Source organism: Chiloscyllium plagiosum, unplaced genomic scaffold (assembly GCF_037043375.1).
Source record: "Chiloscyllium plagiosum isolate Xiang-an unplaced genomic scaffold, Cpla_swu_hap1 HiC_scaffold_12, whole genome shotgun sequence".
Lineage (NCBI taxonomy): Eukaryota > Metazoa > Chordata > Chondrichthyes > Orectolobiformes > Hemiscylliidae > Chiloscyllium > Chiloscyllium plagiosum.
Window position 1 is genome coordinate 82,336,925 of NW_028270150.1, and position 24,204 is coordinate 82,361,128.

The 24,204-nt window shown below is 39.6% G+C and overlaps 1 protein-coding gene across 3 annotated transcripts in view; it reads left to right on the forward strand.

Annotated features, from left to right (window-relative positions):
* The first annotated feature begins 218 nt into the window (after nt 1-218).
* Nucleotides 219-24,204, forward strand: part of rai2 (retinoic acid induced 2) — an 83,062-nt gene continuing 59,076 nt past the window's right edge. Inside the window, exon 1 of one of the 3 annotated variants that reach the window (XM_043700491.2) lies at nt 219-399. In XM_043700491.2, the coding sequence (XP_043556426.1) occupies nt 382-399 (18 nt within the window). In that variant the 5' untranslated portion in view covers nt 219-381. Of the gene's footprint in view, nt 400-1,101; nt 1,433-4,684; nt 4,724-24,204 lie in introns of those variants that run through there. The other 2 variants (XM_043700493.2, XM_087992990.1) reach the window with 2 other exon arrangements.

The window sequence follows — 24,204 nt, forward strand, 5'->3', positions numbered from 1 at the left end:
TCGTGAAAATGAGTCTGAAGGCACAGGAGGCACTGAATCCCAGTGGCTGGGATATTGATGGCACTGCGTGCGCAGCCTGTCACCTCTCCAGCAGGGAAGGAGTCCCTGGGATCAGAGTCCACATCCTGACAGGAGCGCTTCCAAACAATACGGATTATCTCTGAAATAACCCCCTCCTCCCCGCTCCCCCACCCCCCCCCCCCCCCCCCCCCCAACACTCTCACCCACCCACAACACCAGCAGTTAACAACAACGATCGCCAAGCCAGGCAGAGAGAAGGGGATGTAACCAGAGGAAGCTGCTGTGTACTGTACGAGCCGAGGCTGCTGCTGTCTGAATTCTCTCTCTCTCTCTCTCTCTGCTTGGGGAAAAAATACGGGAATGAATGAAGACAGAAAGGTAAGTGTCAGGACAAAACATGGGCGAGAATCCTTCATTTGTTGAAACAAAAGAGTCATTTATTAACAAATATCCACAGTGTAGCAAGCAGAGACCCATTGTAACCCAGTCTGCGAATAAGGAATTGAACTCCTCATCCCTGTGTCCGTGAACGCATTGTATTTATTTCAAAGACCCATGTTCCCAGCTAATGCTGCCGATACTCTGCCTTTCTCTCTCTATTCCTCGGTTTATTTTTCCTCCTGCTGTTATCATTTTCAGTCTTGCTGTCTTTTTATTGGGGGTTGTGGGGGGGTGGAGGGGAGGGGTACCTCGGACCCTTGTGGAGATCCAGCTCTGCCGTTTTGCGTGAATCGACGTGTCCTGATGATCCCCATGATCGGGCCTTGACTGGATACCAACATGCATTTTCTTTAACACTGGCCATCCAGTTGCCCCCCCCCCCCCCCACCATTCACCTTGCTCCCCGTGCAAAATGAATCGAGGGAAGTGAGTTAGGCATGGGGGTGTGGGAGGGAAGAGAGCAAAAGATAATTTGAAACCCCGATCGTGACAATAAAGGGGGATTTATCGAACGCTTCCCACCCCAGTCACAGCTTTATATGAAACAAGATTAATACCGACTGTAAATGCCTCACGTACAGGCGGTTAGAGCTGTTTCCTGTTAGATTGAAGACGGGGAAGACCCTGACAGTGCCTGGCTACTGCTGTTACACTGGTGTTGACAAACAAGGGGATACATTTGTATTCACTGTAACTGTATCACCCTCTGAAATCAGCGAATTTCCAAACACCTGCAAAAACAAACATTATCTTCCATCATTGCTGGCGGCGGAAGGTGCTGTTCAGATGGATTTACACAGCCAGAGAGGGGGAAAAAAAAGACGCCAATTTTTCAAAAAAATTTGCCGAAGCCTTAATTTGCTATCGCTCTGAAAGCAGATCAGGCACGTTGCTTTTTGGTTCATTTTTACTTGTTCCCCCATTTTTAGTTTGGATTGACACGTCTCCCATGTAAAGTGCCGCGTTCCAGGTGAGTGAGATATTGCCTGTCTCCCACCAAAAAGAGATGAAAATTATTATGCTTTTGTTCCTTCTGATGATGAATGGACATGACAGGCAGTGTTTATTTAATTTTTAAATATAGCGAGTTCCTTTTACTGTTTTAATTTATGTAAAGCAAATTGTATAAAAAGGTCTGATTGTATAAAGTGGAACCTTTGACTATAACTGCTGTTTGTAAAGCCGGCGCTCTGCTTTGCCCTGGACGCAACGCACTGTTTATTGAAATGTGGCGACAATGTTGTGTTTTGAGCCGAGCGAGGAAACCGCAGTGTCGTTTTATAAAAGCGTAGGAATATTCAGAGGTTTATTATTAAAACGCACGTTATCAAAATGCAGCGCTGAACAAAGCCAGACTCAGCTTCAGAAGGACGGGGACCTTTTGTGGGGATAGGGCTAACCGAGGGGCCGAATGGCTTCAGTTCCGATGGAAATGTACCTGCACTTCATTTCCTGAATTGTTTTTGCTGGTAAACTGGCCAGTCGGAGCAAAGGGCTGAAGTCAAGTATTAATTTTACGGCATTCTGTAAATTGGCAGCAGTTTAGAAGTTGAATTGGGTAACGTTGGCTGGCTGATCAGTTAGTAAGGAAACCTGTTTTGCACGCCTCGCGAATCGGCGCCGCCAAATTCCGTGTTTTGATAACACGCTTAGCAAGGATAGAAACTTGGGAATGCCTAATGTGATCATTCTGCAGAGATGTTATTGGCTTGGGCGGACCGCATTTCATTTAGCCCGGCTAAGGACAGTCGCCCGCTGACTGTCAACGTGAAGATTTCTAGCTGAGTTGTTTGAAATGAAGCGTGCATTGCATCCGAGTATGATAGCTAGTGTCTGGGTGTCCTGGTGGCGATCGCTGTGTTTTCTCAGTCAGCCTTTGAAGTCGAAAAGAAACATCACTGACAATATTCGAAAGCGGGTAAGGGATTTCATCTTGACCATGCTGACATTGCAGTAAGACTAATATATTCTCAACTGCAGGCAGCCATTATTGAATAACGTTATCTACACCGATTTTGTTTAAAAATTAATTTAGACGATATTCCAAGCTCGAACTGCTGTCGGATTAGTGCAGGTTCACTCACACTGCTGCTGAGGTGGGTGGGGTGGGGGGAGGTAGGAGATGGGCCCACTGACAGTAAAGGATGCAGTACATTTCCAAGTCAGGATGGTGAGTGGCTTGGAGAAAAACTTGCAGGCCACACTGTTCCCCATGCCTCTTCCTGCCCTTGTCTATAAAAGAGGGCGGTATAACAAGACGCTAAACTACAGTGATATATTACACTCCCTCCTAAATGAAAGAAAAAAACCCTGACACATTAAAATGTTAGCTGGAAAATGTATATCAGTTTCCAGAATACAATATGACTAACCCAACATCAACATGAAATGGTGGGTTGGGTTATATCTTGTTTCTACTGTAATCACAAGTCAAATATAGAATTGACATTACCGGAGCAATTTGCATGTCATGAGTTTATCATTAAAAACATATCATAATTTGATAGAAATTTCCTTTTCCTTCTTACTTCTAGCAAAATATGTCTGCTTTTTCTGACTGGCTATCTCCAGCGCAGCAGAGGGGCAAGTTTAACAAAATGCCCATCTAATGAATTATATTGATAAACAATAGGCTGCCCTCCACCACATTCAACAGCAAAGCTGACCGCCAGAACACAAGAAAGTACATGTACATGTATGTGTTAAGAATTCCTTTTTTTTTAATTTGTGAGATGATTTTAATGATGACCTCCAAGTGAACAGCAACATAAACAGTTGCCGTTGTAATTTGTTGAAACATACACTATTACAGAAGATATCCAGTGTGTTTTTATCCGTGCACCAAAGTCATATGGTAAATACATTCACTTCATGTTGAGGCAGCTTGGAAAGATCTAAAACATTGCCCTTTTCTTAATTTTAAGAAAGCAGGAACAATACAGCTATGTGGGAAGGTCAATGAACCTAATATCCACACAGAAATAATTAAAGGTACCTGCTTGCAGTCATGTATTTCAGACGCAAATTATTCAGTTAGAATTTCATTACTTGTGAAAATTTTCAAAAAGTATCTTTAATTAAAATACATTAACATTTACAGTAATTAAAAATTAGTCAGCATTGATGGCAGAGGGTGATTTAAACACCCAAGTCCTGATGTGTGCATGGATTTAAATGTTTTTGCTCCTTTTATGATTGTCTAATTATAAATCCCTTTTGTGTTATTTACGCAGCAGTTAATCACAGAGAGTGACATTTAATTAATTATTTTTGAATAATTATGATAAAATATTCTACCATAAATAATTGACTTAAGTCCATAATTGCATTGGGGTGTATTTTGTTTTTGTTTTGTGCATGTTGCTGTCTTCCTTTTATCGCTTTTTGTTTTTTAGCCAGGACCCAGGTTAATACATACTGCAGCCTTCGGCATGCCAGCTGCCAGTGCAGCTCCGTTATAATCTTGCAAATCAAAATCGCATACAGCAGAATGAGAGACACTTGCTGGGATTTCCTTTCCCAAAAGTGAAGGAAACTGCTGCGATTAAGCTACTCACCTCGCTGGATCAGCAAGAATGATGAAGTTTGTCATATTTGCAGTTGATTCCTTTGGTCAGCTGGCAACGGTCGAACTTGATTGCGCATTGTCTGAATTATAAAGTATGCATTTTAAATATCATCAGATCACCACAGAATAAAATAATTGACTGCTGATGCTTTAACTTTAAGAAGTTATTTTATCCTGGTTTCTTTTAAGAGAGAGATGAAGGAGAGGTGCTTGTCAAGACTATGCGAGGAAACAGTATGGGAGGCCTTGGTTATTTTTAACAGCCTGAATGGGTGTGGCCAGCTCTCAGATTAGGATTTCCAGGTTTCAGTTTTTTTCAGTAGCATCAGAAGCTATTGGATTCTTAACAGAGCTGGAAGCTTCAGTGACGGTTTCCTGTCTGCTACTCTCTTTGAATTTTCTCTTAATCTTTTTCCTCCTGGATTGGAGAACTGCATGTGAGAATCTGTGTCTGAAATTTCCTTTTTTGCCAAAGGATGTGTTTACAGGATGTTACTATATATTGGAACAGTTAATTAATAATAGTTGCTGTATCTGTTATTCTGTTAAGTTTCCAATAGAGTTATTATTCTAAATTCCTTTTTCTTTGGTTGTATTTTAATTATAGTGTTTAAATAACTTGTGTTTTTAAGCATCAAGTAGTTTGACCAGTCGCATTGCATCTGGAGCAGGCACTTCACATTTTCCTTTAAAGTAAGAAAATGTTAGGGTCTTGACTACCTTCTTAAAATATTTTCAGAGGGTCTGGTCTGGTCCATAACATTGACAATAAATAATAATGTAATTGAAAAGTGTGAGAGATTTGATTTACATTTATTAAGTGTAACTGATTCCATTGACGGGAAAATGCCAGAGTAATACTCGATGCAAGATTATAGATTATTAAATGCCATGTTTTCAATTATCTTATTCTTGGTTGTGATCAACTTTAGTGGAGAGCATAATAGCATCAATGGGTTATAATGTAAGTAACAATGAGAAACTGTGATCAGAATTTTTTCCCACCTTTACTTTCTTGCTGAAACATAATGACAGTTGAAAACAAAAAGTTGTTCCAGAGAGTAAACTGAAGACTTATTAGGTGTAATGTGTGCCGTAAACCTATCAGTTGCAGCAGACTGCCTTCTCTGCTTTCTGTTGACTTTGCTCAGATATGATGTATGCATGTATTGGTTTTCCAACAGAAGACTGCCCTGAACCATGTTTTGATTGCATGTACTCTAGGTGATGGCCTAGTAGCATTATTGCTTGATTAATAATCTGGAGACCTAGGTAATATTTAGGGACCCTGGACTTGAATCCCTACATGGCAGATGGTGGAATGTGAATTCAATAAAAATCTGGAATTAGTAAACTAACGATGGCTGAGAAAGTATTGTTTATTATTGGGAAAAACCTAAAGAAACTGCCATCCTTATCCAGTCTGGCCTACATGTGACTCCAGACCCACAACAATGTGGTCGGCTCTCAACTGCTCTCTGGCTAATTTGGTATGAGCAATGAATGCTAGCCGAGCCAGTGACACCCATGTCCTGTGAGTGAATAAGAAAAAGTGTTCCTTTGAGTAGTTAGCATGAGGTCCTAACGTAGCATTGGTCTTATGGTGAAAAGGAACCTTTTTAATGAGATGGGTGTGGGTTTGGGAGTGCACAAGGAAGGCAGCTGGGTTAGCTGGTGTTGTGGGAGAAGAGCTTGACCATTAAAGATCTCATCCATAGCTCAAATTTAAAGCGATGTTATATTTAAAGATGAGAAGCTCTGTATGAAAGCAATGATTTTTCAGCCATTTTTGAGGCTTACATTGGAGCTGAAACATTTGGCAGGTAAAGTTCAAGCTTTGCGATGGCTGTAAGTGAAAGGTGAACAGGAGATAAATCCAGAAAAAAAAGTGAGAGGAAATTAATTGTGAGATATGAAAGAGAATCACTGGGTCTGTGGTGAAATGATATAGCCCTCACTACCACATCTCTCCCACCCTCCCCTCGCCCCTCCTTCCACTCCAAAGTTGAATGACAGGCAAAACAGACCTGCTGTTGTGTGAGATACAGATGAAAAAGATTGCCCTTGTTCAGCACTCCATGCCACCATCTGCAGGGACAATATTGGAAAACAGCAGCCAGGTTTAATGGTTTGTGTATCTGCAGGATCTGTGAACAGAAATGAGACAACATGGTACAGTGAAAGGAATGAGGCACAGTAAGGCCATTAAACAGCATATTTTACTAGGTCAAGGGCCCAAGAATGCGTACAAAGTGTTGCTTGTCAGCTTGTTCCATATTTACTGCTTACACATGACTAGTCATGCAGCTGTTACATTGCATCTTGTGTGCACCCATAACATTCCAAGGCACCACTGCAACAGGTTTGGTATTTAGATCTCATGTAAGCAATACATGAGGCTTGTTCATTGTATTTTATGCATCCCTTCAACTCGCAACTGTAATTCATGCCAAATCAGTCATTGCACCCCATGGATATCTATATTTCAATCAGGCACAGTTAAAATGCAACTCACAATTGAAGAGCTTGCTGCACTGTATCTTCTATAAGCTCTCTAGAGAAATAATTGTTACAAAACCAAATTGTGTCACATATTGACCTGCAGGCACACAGATGTCTGCCTCAATAGAAATTGATGCTTCTTCAAATTATAATTCAGCATACGTTTTCTACTTGCAAGAAAAGCTAGAATAAAAGGAACAAAATTCTTAACTACATACTCAAAGACCACTGACACTTCACTCCCATTCTTACATCTTAGAATCTGGAGAGTACAGAAAACTTCGTCAGGTTTATGATCCTCCTCTTATTTCTTGTCCTTTTTCTCACACATTCATACACACAAGCATGCCAATAAATTGCAAAGCAAGATCTGCGTGAAGTTGTGCCAGCATTTTTGACTTTTGCCCCTTCATTGTAAGTTGGCTGAGCAAGGCAGTACACATAGCATTCTATGAAATGCACAGATATGAATTAAGAACTGGAGTAGACCACGTGGTGCTGCACCATTCAGTATGATTATGGTTGATTTGATTATGGCCTCAACTCCACACTCTATTCTACCCTGAAGAATCGTAGACTCTCTTGTTAGTAAAGAAAATAGTAGCCTCTGCTGTAATGGTTTTCAATGATCCTGTCTCTACTGCTTCTACTGCTTTCTGGGGAAGAGAGTATCGAAAACACATGATTCTGTGAGGGAAAAGGATTTCTCCTCACTACTACCTTAAAGGGACAAACCTTTAATTTTAAATGGAGTCTACTGGTTCTGGTCTCTCCCACCGAGGGAAACATCCTTTCAGCATTCCACTCTGTGACGTCCTCTCAGGATCTTGTATGTTTTAGTAAGATCACCTCTTAGCCTTCTAAACTTTAATATACAGACCCGACTTGTCCAGCCTATCCTTATAAGACATCCCAGGAATCAGGCAAATTGGAACTTTTTCAGACAGCTTCTGACATCCTTTCTTAAATATTAGACCAAAACAATAGACAGAATCAAAAGTGGCCTCACCAATGCTGTGTCCACCTGCTGCACAACACACAGACTTCTACAAACCATTTTTGGTGATGGTGAGACCACATCTGGAGTACTGCTAGCAGGTTTCTTCCTCTGTTTTAATGAAATCTATTATTTCATTGGAGGCAGACCAGAGCAGGTTCGCTAGGATGATCCCTGGAATAGAGGGACTGTTATGAGCAAGGATTAAACTCGTTGGGACTCTACTCACTGGAGTTTAGAAGAATGAGAGGTGATCTCATTGAAACATATGGTTCTTAAGGGGCTTGACAGGGTAAATGCTGAGAGAATATTTCACCTCATGGGAGAGTCTAAGACCAGAGGTGTACTCTCAGATTAAGGGTCTCCAATTTAAGACTGAGATGAGGAGGAATTTCTTCTCTCAGAAAGTTGTGATTATTTGGAACTCCTTGCCCCAAAGAGCTGTGGGCAGAGTCCTTGTGTATATTTAAGGTTGAGATAGATAGATTCTTGATCAGTTGGGGAATCAAGGGTTAAGGGTTAAGGGGGAAGGGCAGGACAGTGGATGTGAGGATCAGCCATGACCTGACTAAATGGTGAGGTAGGCTTGAGAGGCCAAATAGTCTACTCCTATTCCTATTTCTTATGGTCTTATTCACCTTGAAATAAGTAACAATGTTCCATTTGTCTTCCTAATCATTTGCTGCATTGGTTTTTATGGTTCACATACCAGGATATCTCAATCCCTCTGCATCACAGAGGTTTGCTGTCTCTCTCCATTAAAATCGTATACAGATTTTCTATTCTTCCTGCCAAAGTGAATAAATTCATATTTTCCCACCTTATACTCCATCTGTCAATCTTTTGACCTCTCATGCAACTCATCTATATCCCTTTGCAGAATTATGTCACAACCTACATTCCTACCTATCATCAAACTTAGCTACCATACATTCAGTCCCTTCATCCAAGTCATTTCTGTGCATTATAAATAATGACAACACCACGTGTCATAGCCTGTCAACCTGGAAAAAACCTACTTCGCCTACCTATGGCTTCCAATTAGCATGGAAAGAGGATTCGTCATTAATATGTTACACCCTTACACTCTGACTTTGATGTGGCATCTTGTCAAATCCCTGCTGGAAATCTAAGTATGTTATATCCACCAGTTCCACTTTATCTAAATTATCTGTTACTTCTGCAAAGAGTTCTATAGAATTGGCAAATATGATTTCCCTTTTAGAAAAGCATGTCAACTCAGTCTGATCACATTATGATTTTCTAAGTGTCCTACGAGAACTTCCTTTAAAATAGATTCCAGAACTTTCCCTGTGCTAAAAGGCCTATAGCTTCCTGCTTTCTGCTTCTCTACTTCTTGAATAGAGGGGTTACATTCTCTATCTTCCAAACTGTAGGGACATTTCCAGAATTGAGAGAATGTTGGAAAATTAAAAACAATGCATCTACTTTCTCAGCAGCCAGTTTTTCTTAACATCTGAGGATAAAGTCCATCAGTGCCAGGGAATTTGTCAGATTTTAGTCAATCATTTTCTCTGTACTCTTTCCCTGGGAATTGCAATTGCTTTAAGTTCCTTGCTCCTGTTCACATTCTAATTCACAATTATTTCTGTGCTGTTATTTGTGTTTTCTAAGGTGAAAGCAGGTGCAAAATGTCCATCAATTTATTTTCCATTATTAGTTTCTAAGCTTCTCAATCAAGAGGACCAATGACTTTCTTTACTGTTCCTTTTTAAGTACCTGTAGCCAACCCTTGATTTTTTTTTTAACATTAGCTCAAGAGAATGTGGGGATCATTGGCTAGGCAAGCATTAATGGACCATTCCTAAATGCTCTGTAGGAGGTGTTGGTGCCACAGGGTCATCCTGAACTGCTGCAGTCCATGTAGTATAGGTACACCCTCAATGCTGTTAGGAAGGGCATTTTAGGAGTTTGACCCAACGAAGGTGAATGATTGGTGTAATGGTACCAATTCAGGGTGGTGAATGGCTTGGAGGGGAACTCTCAAGTGGTGGTGTTCCCATGAATCCATTGACCTTGACATTCTAGTTAGTAGAGTTGTTGGATTTTGATGGTGGTGTTTGAGGAGTCTTGCTGAGTTATGGCAGTGAATCTTGTAGGTGGTACGCATTGCTGACACTGTGCATTCAGGTTATGAAGGGAATGAATAATGAAGGTGGTAAATGAGAAACCAATCAAGTGGGCTGCTTTACCCTGATGGTGTCAAACGTTTTGAATGTTGTTGGAGCTGCACTCATCCAGGCAGGTGGGGACTATTCCATCACATTCCTGACTTCAGCCTTGTAACTGGTGGACAGGCTTTGGGAAGTCAGCTTATTTACTAGCTTCAGAATTTCTAGCCTCTGGCCTACTCTTGTATTTGTACAGCTGGTCTGTTCCCATTTCTGGTTGATAGTAGCCCCAGGATGTTGATAGTAAAGGATTCAGTGATGATAATCCCATTGAATGTCAAGGGGCAATATTTACCTTCTCTCTGTTGGAAATTTGTAGCTAGCTTTCATTCCCGTTATTCATCTTTTAGTCATTCTTTACTGTCCATTATCTACTGGCCAATCTTCTGACTTATCAATCATCTTTGCAGAATTGTGCACATTTTCTTTCAGTTTCATACTATATTTAACTTGCTTAGTTCGCTATTGAAAGATATGCCCTTTCCCTAGAATCAGAGAATTCCTACAGTGTGGAAGCAGGCTTTTCGGCCCTTTGAGTCTTCATCGACTCTCCAAAGAGGCCCATCCCCCTGCATTTCCCATAGGTAATCCACCTAGCCTGCATATCCTTGGACACCAATGGCAATTTAGCCTGGCTAATCCACCTAACCAGCACATCTTTGGATTGGGGGAGGAAACCTAGAGGAAATGCACACAGACATTGGGAGAACTTGCAAACTCCACAGAGACAGTAGAATCTTTTGTTCTCAATGAAATGTATACTTTCTGAGTGCTCTGAAATCTTCCCTTAAATATCTGCAACTGTTTCTCAACTATCCTAAACCTTAACCTAGTTTCCCAGTATGCTTTAGCCAACTCTGTCTTCATGATCTCGTAGTTGCCCTTTTAATTTTAAAACATTAGTATTCAATCCACAAACTGAATTATTCCCTCAAACTGAATATACAGGTAAATCATATTATGATCACTGATACAGGCCTTTAGGAACCCTCCACTGCTCTTGTGCTATGACCCTCCTTCAAACTTTGCGAGCAATAATACACTCCACTTGCATTCTGGAGGATAGACTTTGTCAGCTTGAGAAATCTGAGCACCAGTGGCAAGAAAGCATTATGATGGACCATGAAAACTTAAAGAGTACACCAGTGCTAAAAAATGCGATGCACCTTTTAAGGAATAAGCTTCAAGAGGCAGGCCAGTTCAGAAAGTTACGTGTCTATTTTATGTCAAAGCTGTAAGAAACTTTTCCTAAGTCATAGCATTAAGCCTAAGTAATGGTGGCTCAGTGGTTAGCATTGCTGCCTCTCAGCACCAGGGTCCCAGGTTTGATTCTGGCCTTGCGCGACTGTCTTTGTGGAGTTTGCACATTCTCCCCGTGTCTGCATGGGTTTCCTCCCACAGTCCAAATATATGCAGGTCAGGTGAATTGGCCATGCTAAATTGCCCGTAGTGTTAGTCAGAGGGAAATGGGACTGGGTGGGTTACTCTTCGGAGGGTTGGTGTGGACTTGTTGGGCCGAAGGGCCTGTTTCCACACTGTAGGGAATCTAATCTAAACCTTATGCTGGGTGGCAGCAGTGGCATAATATTTTAGAGAAAACTTCTGTCCAAAATTCAGAACTCAGAGCACAGGGCCTCACAAAGCAACAGATATCCTAAATATGACTTTACTTGAAATGTTCACGTTAGTTTGGGAAAGTTTCGTTCAATAGATTTGTTGTAATTTTGGGTTGAATTTGTTTTGCTGTGATACTAAAAATGTAGCTGTACAATTAAACATACCTAACCATTAAAATTTGGTTCATCAGCATCAATTTCAATTGGGAAGCACAGGCCCTGAAATTTTAAAACCTTAGCCTAAAACAGCATTTTTTAGCACTGGTATACTCTTTAAGTTTTCATGGTCCATCATAATATTTTGTTGCCATTGGTGCTCAGGTTTCTCAAGCTGACTAAGTCTATCCTTTGGTGCTCTGCATTGTGCTTACCACACTTTGACATCATTTGAGTAATTGGAAATATGGGTGACTTTAGTGATAGTAGATGACAAGCACCAAGGGTGGTTTGGTGGCGAGAAATAAACCGTTGTTTGCGATAATACTTCTGGATTTTCAAGGAGACATTGACAAGTTGACCAAATAGCTGGCAGATGAATTTCAATGCGGAGAAATGTGAGGTAATGCAGTTTGGTAGAAGAAACGTGGAGAGACAATATTGGCTCAATGATACAAATTTGAGAGGAGTACAGGAGCAAATGCGTAATTCTCTGAAGGTGGCCAGACACGTTGAAAGAGTTAGGAAAGGATAGGATCCTTTGATAAATAGAGGCATAGAGTATAAAAGCAAGGAAGTGATGCTACACAGCTATAAATTATTGGTCAGACCGCATTTGGAGTATTGCCTTCAAGTCTTGGCACCTTATTTAAGGAAGGAATTGAAAACTCTGGAGCGTGTGCAAATGAGATTTCAGAGAATGATATCAGGAATGAGGGATTTTAGATATGAGGGAAGATTAGAGAAATTGGGCTTATTTTTCTTGGAATAGAGAAGATTAAGATGTTACCTTATTGAGGTGTTCAGAGTTAAAGATAATTTTGAGAAGGTAATGAAAGATATTCTGTTTCCACTGGTTGATATGTTAGTAACTCGGGGCCACAATTTCAACATTGTCAGAGCTAGGAGTGAAATGAGGAGCAACTTATTTACTCAGAGCATTGGTAGCATTTGGAATGCACTCCCTGGGAGGGTGGTGGAAGGAAATTCCATAGGAGGTTTCAAAAGAGAGCCGGATATATATTTGAAAGTGATGAATTCAGTTGGTTATGGAGATAGGTGGGTAGCCCTTTTGGGAACTGGTACGGATTCACTGGGCCTAATGACCTCCTGCTGTAATGTAAATTTCTATGTATGCAAAAATAAAAGTTTGTAGCCTTGTGGTACAGTGGCAGTGTTCCCTACCTCGGGCTAAAAGACCCAAATTCAAGTTGCACCTGCACTAGACATGTGCCAGAACATGTTTGAACTCCTCGGATGCTGCCTGAACTGCTCTGCTCTTCCAGCACCACTAATCCAAAAATAATTTAAAAATATCCAAAGCCTTGTACCTTTGCCCATTTCTGCTATTTAAATACTGAATGTCCCCAGTTGCGTAAAGTTAATGAAGAATGTCTCCTTGGTGAATGATTGCTCAGACCAATAGTTGACCAGTTAAATTGACCTGCTTATATATTTAATTCATTGGAAACTGATGCAGAACTTTATGGCAATAGAAATAAAACAATTGTAGCCATTACCAATTATGTGTGACTCTAAACATTCTTGCAGTAACTTCAGGGATCATTATGCCACGGCAACAACACAAAAAATGGAAATGGAAAAACATTGGAGTGCATTCCTGAATGTCAAACAATATTGCAAGTGTGCATTTTGTAGGGGATTGAGATAAATTCCTCCCTAACTGCATCTCAGTTTCCTGATATTAATCAACCAATGAAACTTCTGAGAAAGAAAAATAAGTCAATAACTGCCCTTGATTTCCACTATTCTATCAAATGTCAGGAAGCTGATGCATAAATACGTGATGATTAGGCATGACCTTGTGACTTTGTTCTGTAATTTATCACCCTGCAGTTATTTTCTAATGAAATAGATTCACATTAATGTTGTATTTTGGGTAAACTCCATGCTGGAACTTCAGTGGTTCAGATTAGCAATTTTATAATCATTGTATGAATCCCATTGTGAAATTGGCTTAGTTACTTCACATTGCAGTGCTTGATACAGATCATATTCTCATCTTTTGAGTTTTTCAAAGAACTCTCTGACCGATTCAGTATTTTTATTAACAAGGTTAAGTGAGTGCACAGAGTTGGCGTTTGTTGCATGTGACATCAGGGAAACTGGGCCCAGTTAGTCAGAAAGCAATTATGTGAGAGCTTTGGAAAAAATAAATTACATTTTCTATCTGAGACATTTATTGTTTGATAGCAAATATCCATGTTTTAATAAACCTGTAAACTGACTTGAACTGATGCAAGTAAACATTTTAATCCGTTGGTAATTATTGGCACACTGTGACGACTTTAGAATATTGAGATTAGCTGCAAAAATATGTACTAAAAATATATATACATGGAGTCATGCAGTGATAACAATATTTTTAATGAAAAGAAGTCAGATTTATAAACAAGTTATAATCAAGCATAATATCTAAATTAATGTTAGGAAGGATAAGATACTGTACTGCACATACAGATCAGCTGAGTGAGCATTTCCTTACATGAATTTTATATCCAAGGTGCATACATTAATATTCTTCGTAGATTTTGGACACAAAATACATAACTGTATTTTCGTTATTGCAGTTCAACTCATGCATAAAGCATGATCTGAATTAGTGAATTGAGTCATATTCTTTATTATTACCATATGACTGGACACTAAACTAATTATATATTTTTAAAATCTAACTGTGTACTATTTTGAAATGAAAATAAAATGATGTATAGAATTGTAAATGATCACTGGTGATTTTCATAGATTTGGTTGACTTTCATATACAGACAATCCACAAAGAAATTCTATGTACATGGAGTAACCTAGTCGTTACTTTGTCACAGGTAATCTGCTACACCTACTGTATGTTGATGTTAGTCCTCTGTGTGAGCATTAATCCTAATCACATGTTTCTGTCAGTTCCCACACTCTTTATTCACCTTTCCTTCAACCATTTATCATGTCTATTTTGAGAAATTGTAATTCCTCCTCGTGTCATCCATTTATTTAATACTTTTTGATTTGCTTCATTTACTGTTTAAAAAATGTCTGGTTTCCTCTTAGGGTAAGGTGAAAGCACAAACCAGACCATGGCAAATATTGATTGCATGATGTAATAAGCATCCAAAGTGATAGAAACAAAATTAAAAGAACATGATTTGTGCACTAAAAATTACAGGGGACTTGAATGGGGCTTTTTTGAATCACAGATAAACAAGTATGTTCCTTCAGAAATAAAATGCTGCAGATGCTGAAAATCTGTAATAGAATTAGAAACTCTCAGCAGCTCTTGCAGCATCTGTGGAACTAGAAACAGAGTTAACATTTCAAGTCAATGACTTTACTCTATAATCTGTTTGTCTTTCCACTGATGCTACCCATTCAGTTTTAACACAATTTTCTGTTTTCACATGCACATTTATGTTCATGTAAGCAGCATAACCTTGTGAATTTTTCAAGGCTTTATACTTCAAATTAATTAGATTTTTACAAACATTCGTCAATAGAAATTTTGTCAATTAATAAATTAAACAGAAAGATATACTAGTGGATTTTGCCATTTCAAGAACAACTATTGGCATAAAGTGTGCAGGCAAGTGTGGTATACAGTTGACACATTTGAATGTGTAGGCTTCAGTACTTTTACTGCAGTCCTTGGGAAGCTATTCATTTTCACCCCTGTTCATCATCGATCTGAACCAACATTTACAATTAAGTGGGCCAACAGCTTGTTCTCACAGTATTGCAAATGCCCCTCATATCTGGTCATCAAGACAAATCCCATACTGTTCAGACGTGACTTCCCCTCACCATGCGGAATTGCTATATATTCACCTCTTTGTTTCCTTTTGTTCATCCCAGCTCAGATCTGAAATTAAAGGGAGCAGCACCCAGCTACACCCATCTGTCCTCTGTATAACTTAATGCCTTAATGCCTAGGGAACAATCGTTGAAGATTGACATCATGGCTACACATTTTGGTGTTGATCACCCCCTGGCATGGATTTCTGGTTTTAGTGCCTTGTGCTCATGTTTTGCTGATATGGAACTTGACATTTAAATTCCACAACAATGCTACAAGGTGATGTGAAGGACAAATAAGAATATCAATTATATTCTTCCAAATTGTATTGAATGATTTTCTGACAGTTGTGGGATGACTGTAGTTTCCCAACAATGATAGCAGGAAAACAATAAACTTTATGTTGGCATCCAATTCTGAACACTGCGCCTTTCTGTGGGCAAGAAGGCAATTATTTAAACCCAGTGAAATATTGATTAAAATAGTAGAATGTATCCCTGTCATGTGTCTGTTCTTCTGCCAAAATATAATGTGACCCTGATCCTATACAGAATACAATGTAATTATAATGAGTTCAGCTGCAATTTGGTGTGAGTCCTATTTAAAAAATAGAGCTGAGAGTGGAAACTGTAAAAGGAATGTTTCAGTTAATTACATTTTTACAAGAATCTGTTGAATTCCTGTTTGTTTGCTGTGCTAAAGGTTAATTTAATGTCATCGGATTACTTGTACAAATCATTTCAATCTGCAAAGCAATATATCCTTACTTAATTAAGGATCTGATAATCTTCAGAAAGAAGTAGCATGCTAGCAACTTTGAATTGTTCTTTTCCAAAATGAGTTGCAGCATAATCACCTCAGTGCTCCACATACATGCATTAAATAAAGATGATCGAGTTACTTAGCAGGTTGAAATGGTTGTTTTATTTTGAGCACATGGTTTCTCAAGAATGTGCAATTCCATATTTTTAACTTTGATAATCGGTTATGTGCCATACAGAATTACAAATGGATATTTGATAATAATATTTCAGTTGGTTGGATTTTTCTTCTCAGGTGTGTTTACATTTTGTATTGATATATATTGTGAGTGTGTGTGTAAAACCTCATACCAAAAATGTCTGGTAATACTCCATAAAGGTTACTAACCTTGAACAATGTTCATTGAAAAATAAATTGTTAAAATGTCAAAAATAGAAACTTTAAATCAAACACAAGGAAAATGATGGAGTGATTCTTTGCATTGGCTAAGGACTGTAAACTGCAGAGGGAAATATTGTATTGAATACAGTCTTAACTTCTGATGAATAATCAAATGCAATAGCCACTTGGATGTACCATAGTTGCTTTTGGAACAGTGAAGAGATAATATCCCAACTAAACATACAGCATTTAAAGTAGGATTAACAATCAGCTTCAGGTTAAACAGATTTTTATGGGATTAGAGGTAGAATATTTTGTGGTTTTGTTGGTACTTTAGCTTTGCTATGCTGACAGCAGCAGAATCCATTGGAAATCTATGTACAGCAGATGGACACAAACATCAATATCTCACTCAGCACACAGTGCATTTTGCATCTATATTTTTATAGCTTCTGAAAAAGAATAGTATTATGCTAGAATTTAACAATAATTAGTAAAGGTAGAGATTACACATGAGGTTCTATGTGTAAACAGGAATATTTTGAAATTTGCTGCTTTCTCAGGCTCACTGCTTTTTCCAGGGTATCATACCCAGAGCCTTGACTCACAGCCCACAGCAAAGTGAACAGTTATCAAACACACACAGTTAAAAATTGAACATTTGGTAAAACTAAAGGACCTTATTTTAAATTAAGTCATCCCTAAACAACAAAAAAATGTACATTGAGTCATTTCCTGGTGTTTTATCTAAGTACAAAAATAATCTTCGGTGTAGGATTCACTGATGGCAGCACTAAATTCAACAAATTTAAGGTTGTAATTTCACAGTGAGGAGGGCAGTCAATGTTGAGTTGCTCTTTTGAAAAGGAAATGTATCTGCATGATCACTGTCCTTGAAATATCCTGTCTGCTCATGACCAAGCATATTTCATTTCATTTGGTATAGTCATCCAACAGATAAACATTGGTTCTGAACTCCTGCTGGATCTGCACTGTACTTGATAGAGACAATGTGAGCTGGTGGAGATGCTTTGTCCTTTTTATACAAACCCAATCATATTGTCTCTTGTCAACATACATTTTTATCTTACATTATCGCTTTGCAATTTTTTCTGCTTTCCCTCAGAAATTCTTTTTTGGATAGAAGTGATGGAGTGAGAATGGCCAGCATATGTGAAAGTTACGACCAGTCATGAGGTCAGCCATTCCTTTCTGGTCAGAGACTGCGGAATGTGCAAAGTATGGAATGAATAGATTGTTCAAACATTTTCTCCTCCGAACTGCTGATGCTCAGACTGCCCTTGATCACCCTGCTGAGTTGTTCAACCCCACCATTTAATTGTGGGTCAGAGTCAAAGAGACATAGAGATGTACAGTACGGAAACAGACCCTTCGGTTCAACTTGTCCATGCCGATCAGATATCCCAAACCAATCTAGTCCCACCTGCCAGCACCTGGCCCATATCCCTTCAAACTCATCCTATTCATGTACCCATCCAGATGCCTTTTAAATGTTACAAGTGTACTAGCCTCCACTACTTCCTCTGGCAGCTTGTATCACAATATCAAATGATGCAGAATTTGTTGCTTACATGAACTCTGTGAATTGACTAGAAACAAACTGTGGTCTATTGTAATGAAAGTCTCTGTTAGATCTTTTTATAACTTGTTTAATATGTCAACAACTGAGATGGTGTTAATGGAATTTATTCTCGTGATTTCCAGCCATTTGCTATATAGATCATAAACAACAAGCAAAAAGTATAGATTGCTATAGCCTGCTTGCAGTCCTCCAAAAATCTCGACTTGGACTGGTTACCATGGTTTTGTTGGTCATGGGACTCGTTGTAGGACTGAGGCAAATAGTTAAAAATATTTTCACTGTGGGTATAAACTACACAGTTTGTGCTGATCCATTTTTGCCCCTCAGATGGCTTCATGGAATCACTAGGCGAAAGTGAGTACTGCAGATGCTGGAGATCAGAGTCAAGATTAGAGTGGTACTGGAAAAGCACAGCAGGTCAGGCAGCATCCAAGGATTGGAAAATCGATGTTTCGGGCAAAAGCCCTTCATCAGGAATTCCTGTTGAAGGGCTTTTGCCCGAAACATCAATTTTCCTGCTCCTCGGATGCTGTTGACCTGCTGTGCTTTTCCAGCACCACTCTAATCTTGACTCTTCATGGAATGACTGTTCCACCTTAATAATTTTCAGATGCCCTTCATGGACAAGGTGCTGTTCTTCTTTTCAGATGATTCCTTGAGTTCCAAATATGAAATAATTGTCATCAAACAATGCAAACCCATTTTGTACTCTGCAATGCAGAACCAGTTTATCCTCTATTTCACTAGGCCACTCAGTCTTTAGGTAATGGCCTAGTTTCTGCAGTGTGCTGTCTGTTGCCAATTCTGCCTTAATTTCCTCTTTTGTAATAAGATTCATGGTGACACACATTATATGACAGCAATCACGTAGTCTACAATGTCAGTCATCACAACACTAATGCTATCATGGTGGCAGGACCAAACATGTCAGCTACAGACAGAGCTAACATGCTTTTGTGACAAGGAAATCATTCTTAACCAATTTATTGGATTTCTTCAGGGATGTGACATGCATGGTGGGTAAAGGGGAACTGGTAGATGCATTGTACTACGATTTGCAGAGGGCATTTGATAAGCTGCCACATCAAAGTTTACTGCGGAAAATAAAAGCTTATGGGGTAAAGAGTAACATATTTACAGATGGAAGGTTGGCTCGCTAACAGGAAGCAGAGATTAGGCATAAATAGAAAATTTTGGCTTTAGTAGGATGTAACAAATGTCACATGGTGTGGCACAGGGAACACACTGGGGCCTCAATGTTTTTCATACTTTATATAAATGAATTGCATGAAGAGAATCAAAGGAATGGCTGCAAAATTGTCTGACAACGCAAAGATAGATGGAAAAGTAAATTGTCAGTAGGCATAAGGAGATTCCAAAGGGCAAATAAGTGAGTTAGTGAGTGGGCGAAGCTCTAGTAAATGGAGTATAATGTGTGAAAAAGTGAAATTATCCATTTTGGCCAGAAGCATAAAGTGAAGCCTATTTTCTAAATAGTGCGAGATTGCTGCAGACGTTGCAGAACTCTGAGATGCAGAGAGATCTGAGTGTTCTCGTGAATCACAAAAGGTTGGCATGCAGGTACAGCAAGTAATTAGGAATGATAACTGAGTCTTATATTTTATTATAAGGGAAATTGAATATAAAAGGAAGGAGGCTTTACTTCAAATATGTAGGACATTACTGAGACCATTTCTGGAGTACTGTGTACTGTATTGCTCTCATTGTTTAAGGAACAAAGTAAATGCATTGGAGCAGTTTCACGGGCTTGTATCTCTTGGAGTTTAGAAGAGTAAGAGATGACTTGATGGAAAAATGTACAATCCCAAGGGATCTTGACAGTTTGTGGAGAAATGTAGAACTGACAGGTCACCGTTTAAAAATATGACGTTTAAAACAGATGAGCAGATTTTTTTTGTCTCACAGAGGGTTGCGAGTCTTTGGAGCTCTCTTCCTCAAAAGGTGGTGAATGCAGAGTCTTTGAATATTTTTAAGACAGAGGTGATTGGATGGGAGTGTGAAGTAATCACATGAACCATGATATGGATACAGTTTACTTGAATGTCAGCAAGACTTCTGATAAGATCCCAAATATGAGACTGGTAGCGAAGGTGGGAGTCCATGGGATCTAAGGAAATTTGGTGAATTGGTTCCAGAATTGGTAGAGTGGCAGGAAGTAGAGGGTGGTGGTTGAGGGGTGTTTTTCTAACTGGAAGTCTAAGGTCAGTGTTGAAACCCTTGCAGTTTGTGATAAATTATTTAGCCTTGAATGTAAGAGGGTTGAGCAGTAAGTTTGCAGATAATACAAAAGTTAGTGAGTTGATAAAAAGTGGGGAAGAAAGCCTTAAATTACAGGAGGATATATACAGGCAGGTCAGAGAGGCTGATCAATGGCAAATGGAACTCAATCCAGATGAAGTGATGCACTTGGGCAGGAGGAACAAGGCAAGGGAAAATATGATGAACAGTAGGCCCCTGGAGAGCACTGAGGATCAGAGGGACCTTGAACATGTCCACTAGCCCTTTAAGTTGCCAGTACAGCTGAATAAAGTAGCTAGAAGGCATTTGGGATATTTGCTTTTATTAGTCGAGGAATTTAAGAACAAGAACGTTATATTGGAACTGTCTGAAATTTTGGTTAGGCCACTACTAGGGTATTGTGTGCAGTTCTAGAATTGACAATATAAGAGGGATGTGATTGCACGAGAGACGATGCAGAGGAGATTTACCAGAATGTTGCCTGGCCTGAAAGTTTCAGTTATAAAAGAGAGATTGGACAGACTGGGATTGTTTTCCTTAGAGCAGAGGAGACTGAGGGGGGCATGATTGTGATGTATAAAATTATGAGGGGCATAGATAGGGTTTACAGGAATAAATGTTTCCCCTTGATAGAGTTGTCATTGACCAAGGTACATGGATTTAAAGTAAAGGGCAGGTGGTTTAGACGGGTTGGGAGGAAAATGTTTTTCATCCAGAAGGTGGGGGGGGCAATCTGGAACTTATTACCTTTAAGGGTGATGGAGGCAGAAGCGTTCATAAGATTTAAGAAGTATTTAAGTGCATATTGCAGTACCAGCACATGAGCTGGTTATGAGATAAGAGCTTGAAAATGGCATTAGAATGGTTAGGTGATTGTTTTTGACCAGAGCAGATTCAAGGGACAGTTGGGCCTTTTTTTCTGAGCTGTAGATCTCTATGACTGTAAGACTATAATATTATTGACTGGCGCAGTAGCTGAGTGACCTACTATCTATTTCGTAATTCATATGTTTGTATAAATATTTAACATAGTTTGTGTTTGGTGATCAGTTTAGAGAGTGAACGTTGTGTCACAGGAATACACTCAATAATGTCCACAAGTGTACATGCAGGTTAGTGTTTCCTGTATAGTATTTGTATTCAGCTTCCAATAACAGGCAGGATACATAAGCAACTGGTCATTCATTTCCTCAAATATCACATTTTCTGATGCAACAGTAATTATGTGCTTTCTGTCTGTGGATTGAATTGCTAGAGGAATGACTAAGATGTTACATTTTCCTTTAATGTGTCAAATGATATTTGGTATACAGTCGTCCATTCCCATTGTACACCTTTGCACAATAGTTTCCAAAGAGGCATTGTAATCTCTGCATACTTTGGAATGAATTTCTGACAGAAGCTGGTAGTACAGAGGGCTGATGCCAACTCTTTCATGTTCGTTGGGATCGGAAGCGCTTGAATAGCGGTGACATTGTTGTTTCTAAGCTTTACTGCAGCTGCTGTCTCTCTGTACTCGACAAAGTCAAACTTGGTGCCACAAGTGTACATTTGTCCTTGTTGAGTGTCACATTGTACAGTGTGAGTTGAATAAGCACTGCTGATTATGCTCTGCTTTGTCTCTTTAGTTGGAAACAATGTTGTTTTGAATAGGTTTTCTGCCGAATGTCTGGCAAGAGGTTTGTTATTTAGTGGATGAGTTGATTTGCTCAGTGACACTGTCTGCTTCAAGTTGAAAATCGCACAACACCAGGTTATAGTCCAACAGGTTTAATTGGAAGCACACTAGCTTTCGGATTGACGCTCCTTCATCAGGTGATTGTTGGACTACAACCTGGTGTTGTGTGATTTTTAACTTTGTACACCCAAGTCCAACACCGGCATCTCCAAATCATGCTTCAAGTTGCTTCAGCTCCTGCGACATTCTTCTGGAATGTTACGTTAGGTGCATTAGTCAGGGGAAATGCAGAGTAATAGGGTAGGGGAATATGTCTGGGTGGGATACTCTTTGGAGGTTCGGTATGGACTTGTTAGGCCAAATGGCCTGTTTACACACTATGGGGATTCTATGATTCTGTGTGCTCAGTGTTGAACTCAATCCTTAGGGAATTCAGTAGTACTGCTGCGAACAAAAACTGTAAAACATTGGCTTTACATTGTTAAAACTACCTGAGAATAGTTCCGTCACATGTCAGGCTTTGTGAAGAACGTGGAGTAATCACATGATTCTGTAAGTTCTTGAATCATATGGAGAAGGTATCTGTCCGGAATGATTGTTTTATTGACTGCCATGAGGTTGACATGAGCTCTAAGTTTACCATTTTTGCGTTGCACAACAACATCCACGGGGATGAATTGATTCACTCAGTGATACTGTCTGCTTCAAATTGCTTCAGCTCCTGTGACACTGATGCAGATTACAAATGGCAACCACCTCAAAATGTTGCTAAGCAGGCAAAATTGATATGTTGATGAGAGGACCATGACGGTAACCCTTAATCTCCTCAAATCTAGTAAAAGAGGATGTATATGTCATGGATAGTCAGTATTATCAGTCAATCAATGTGCGCTCCTGTGGAGTTTTGCAGTTTGAAGCCAACACTGTTGAATAGATTTACTTCCATAAGGCCGGTGGCTCGTGTAGAACAGGAGCTTGTCTAGGTTGATGGTTTCACAGCTCTGGAACCATGATTGTTCCTAAAACTGAAATAAGTGTTCTTGAGCTTGAAGCATTCCTGTTTCAGAAGTGAAAAGGTGTTGTGAAACATAACACTGGGAGAGTTTGTTGCTGAATACAGATATTTCTGCACTAAAACCAAGGAGGAATGACACTGAGACATCCAAGACCTTTCATGAGCAATCCTCAAAACAACCTGGTGCTTTACTGTCCATGATGCTGTGCAATACTATGTTTAATCCTCAGGAATGGATACTTCCCTGGTGAAGTATTCAACAATCAGCAAATTTGTACAAAGTGATTTACCCAAATTAGATGCGGCATTATGAAACAAAGAGTACCTCAAACATTTGAGGGCACATTATTGCAGGTAGTTTGGCCATGATGAGACAAGTGTTGATGAACTTGCTGAGATCTCTTTGCATGTGACCCTTGTACTTGAGCTGGTTTGTGCACCCTGAGTCTGAAGATGCATTTCAGTGCACCCTCTTGATTTTGGACTGTCAAAGCTGTGGATCCTTCCAAGATTAAATCATCACTCTCCATGAGAACCATTCCTGAAAAAGTTTGGAACTGAGGTTTTTCAAGTAGTGTTTTGATTGTTATGTCAAATTTGCACGTGTTGCCACATATTTTTTAACGGTTTCACCATGACCCCGGCTCTATGTCTATCTTTTAATCATACACTCTTCCTTGGCCTGAAAGTACCGTTCAAAAACACTGACTACTGTATCCATTGTAGACATGTTTTAGAGTCAGAGAGCTTTTACAACATGGAAAAAGGGGGGCCTTCGATCCATCACATCCATTCTGGTCATCAAACACCTATCTATTCTAATTCTGTTTTCAAGCCTTGAATGCTCTGGAGTTTCACGTTTACGTGTAAATATTTCCTCCATCTTGCTAGGGTTCCTCCTTTACCATCTTTTCAGGCAGTGAGTTCCAGCTAGTAGTACCCTCTGAATCAAAAAAAGGTTTCATTGAAACCCCTTTGAAATTTCTGCCCCTCAATTTCACTCCATGCGCCTGGTTACTGACACCTCCTACCCCCACCGGCCCCAGTACCGGGGTAAACATTTCTTCCTATCTATGCCACTCATAATGTTGAACACCTCAATCAGGCCCCCTCTCAGCATTCTCTGCTATAAGAAAAGTCTCACTCATCTGTCTTTCTCATCACTCCAGCCCATGCAACATTCTGGTGAATTTCTTCTGCACTGTTTC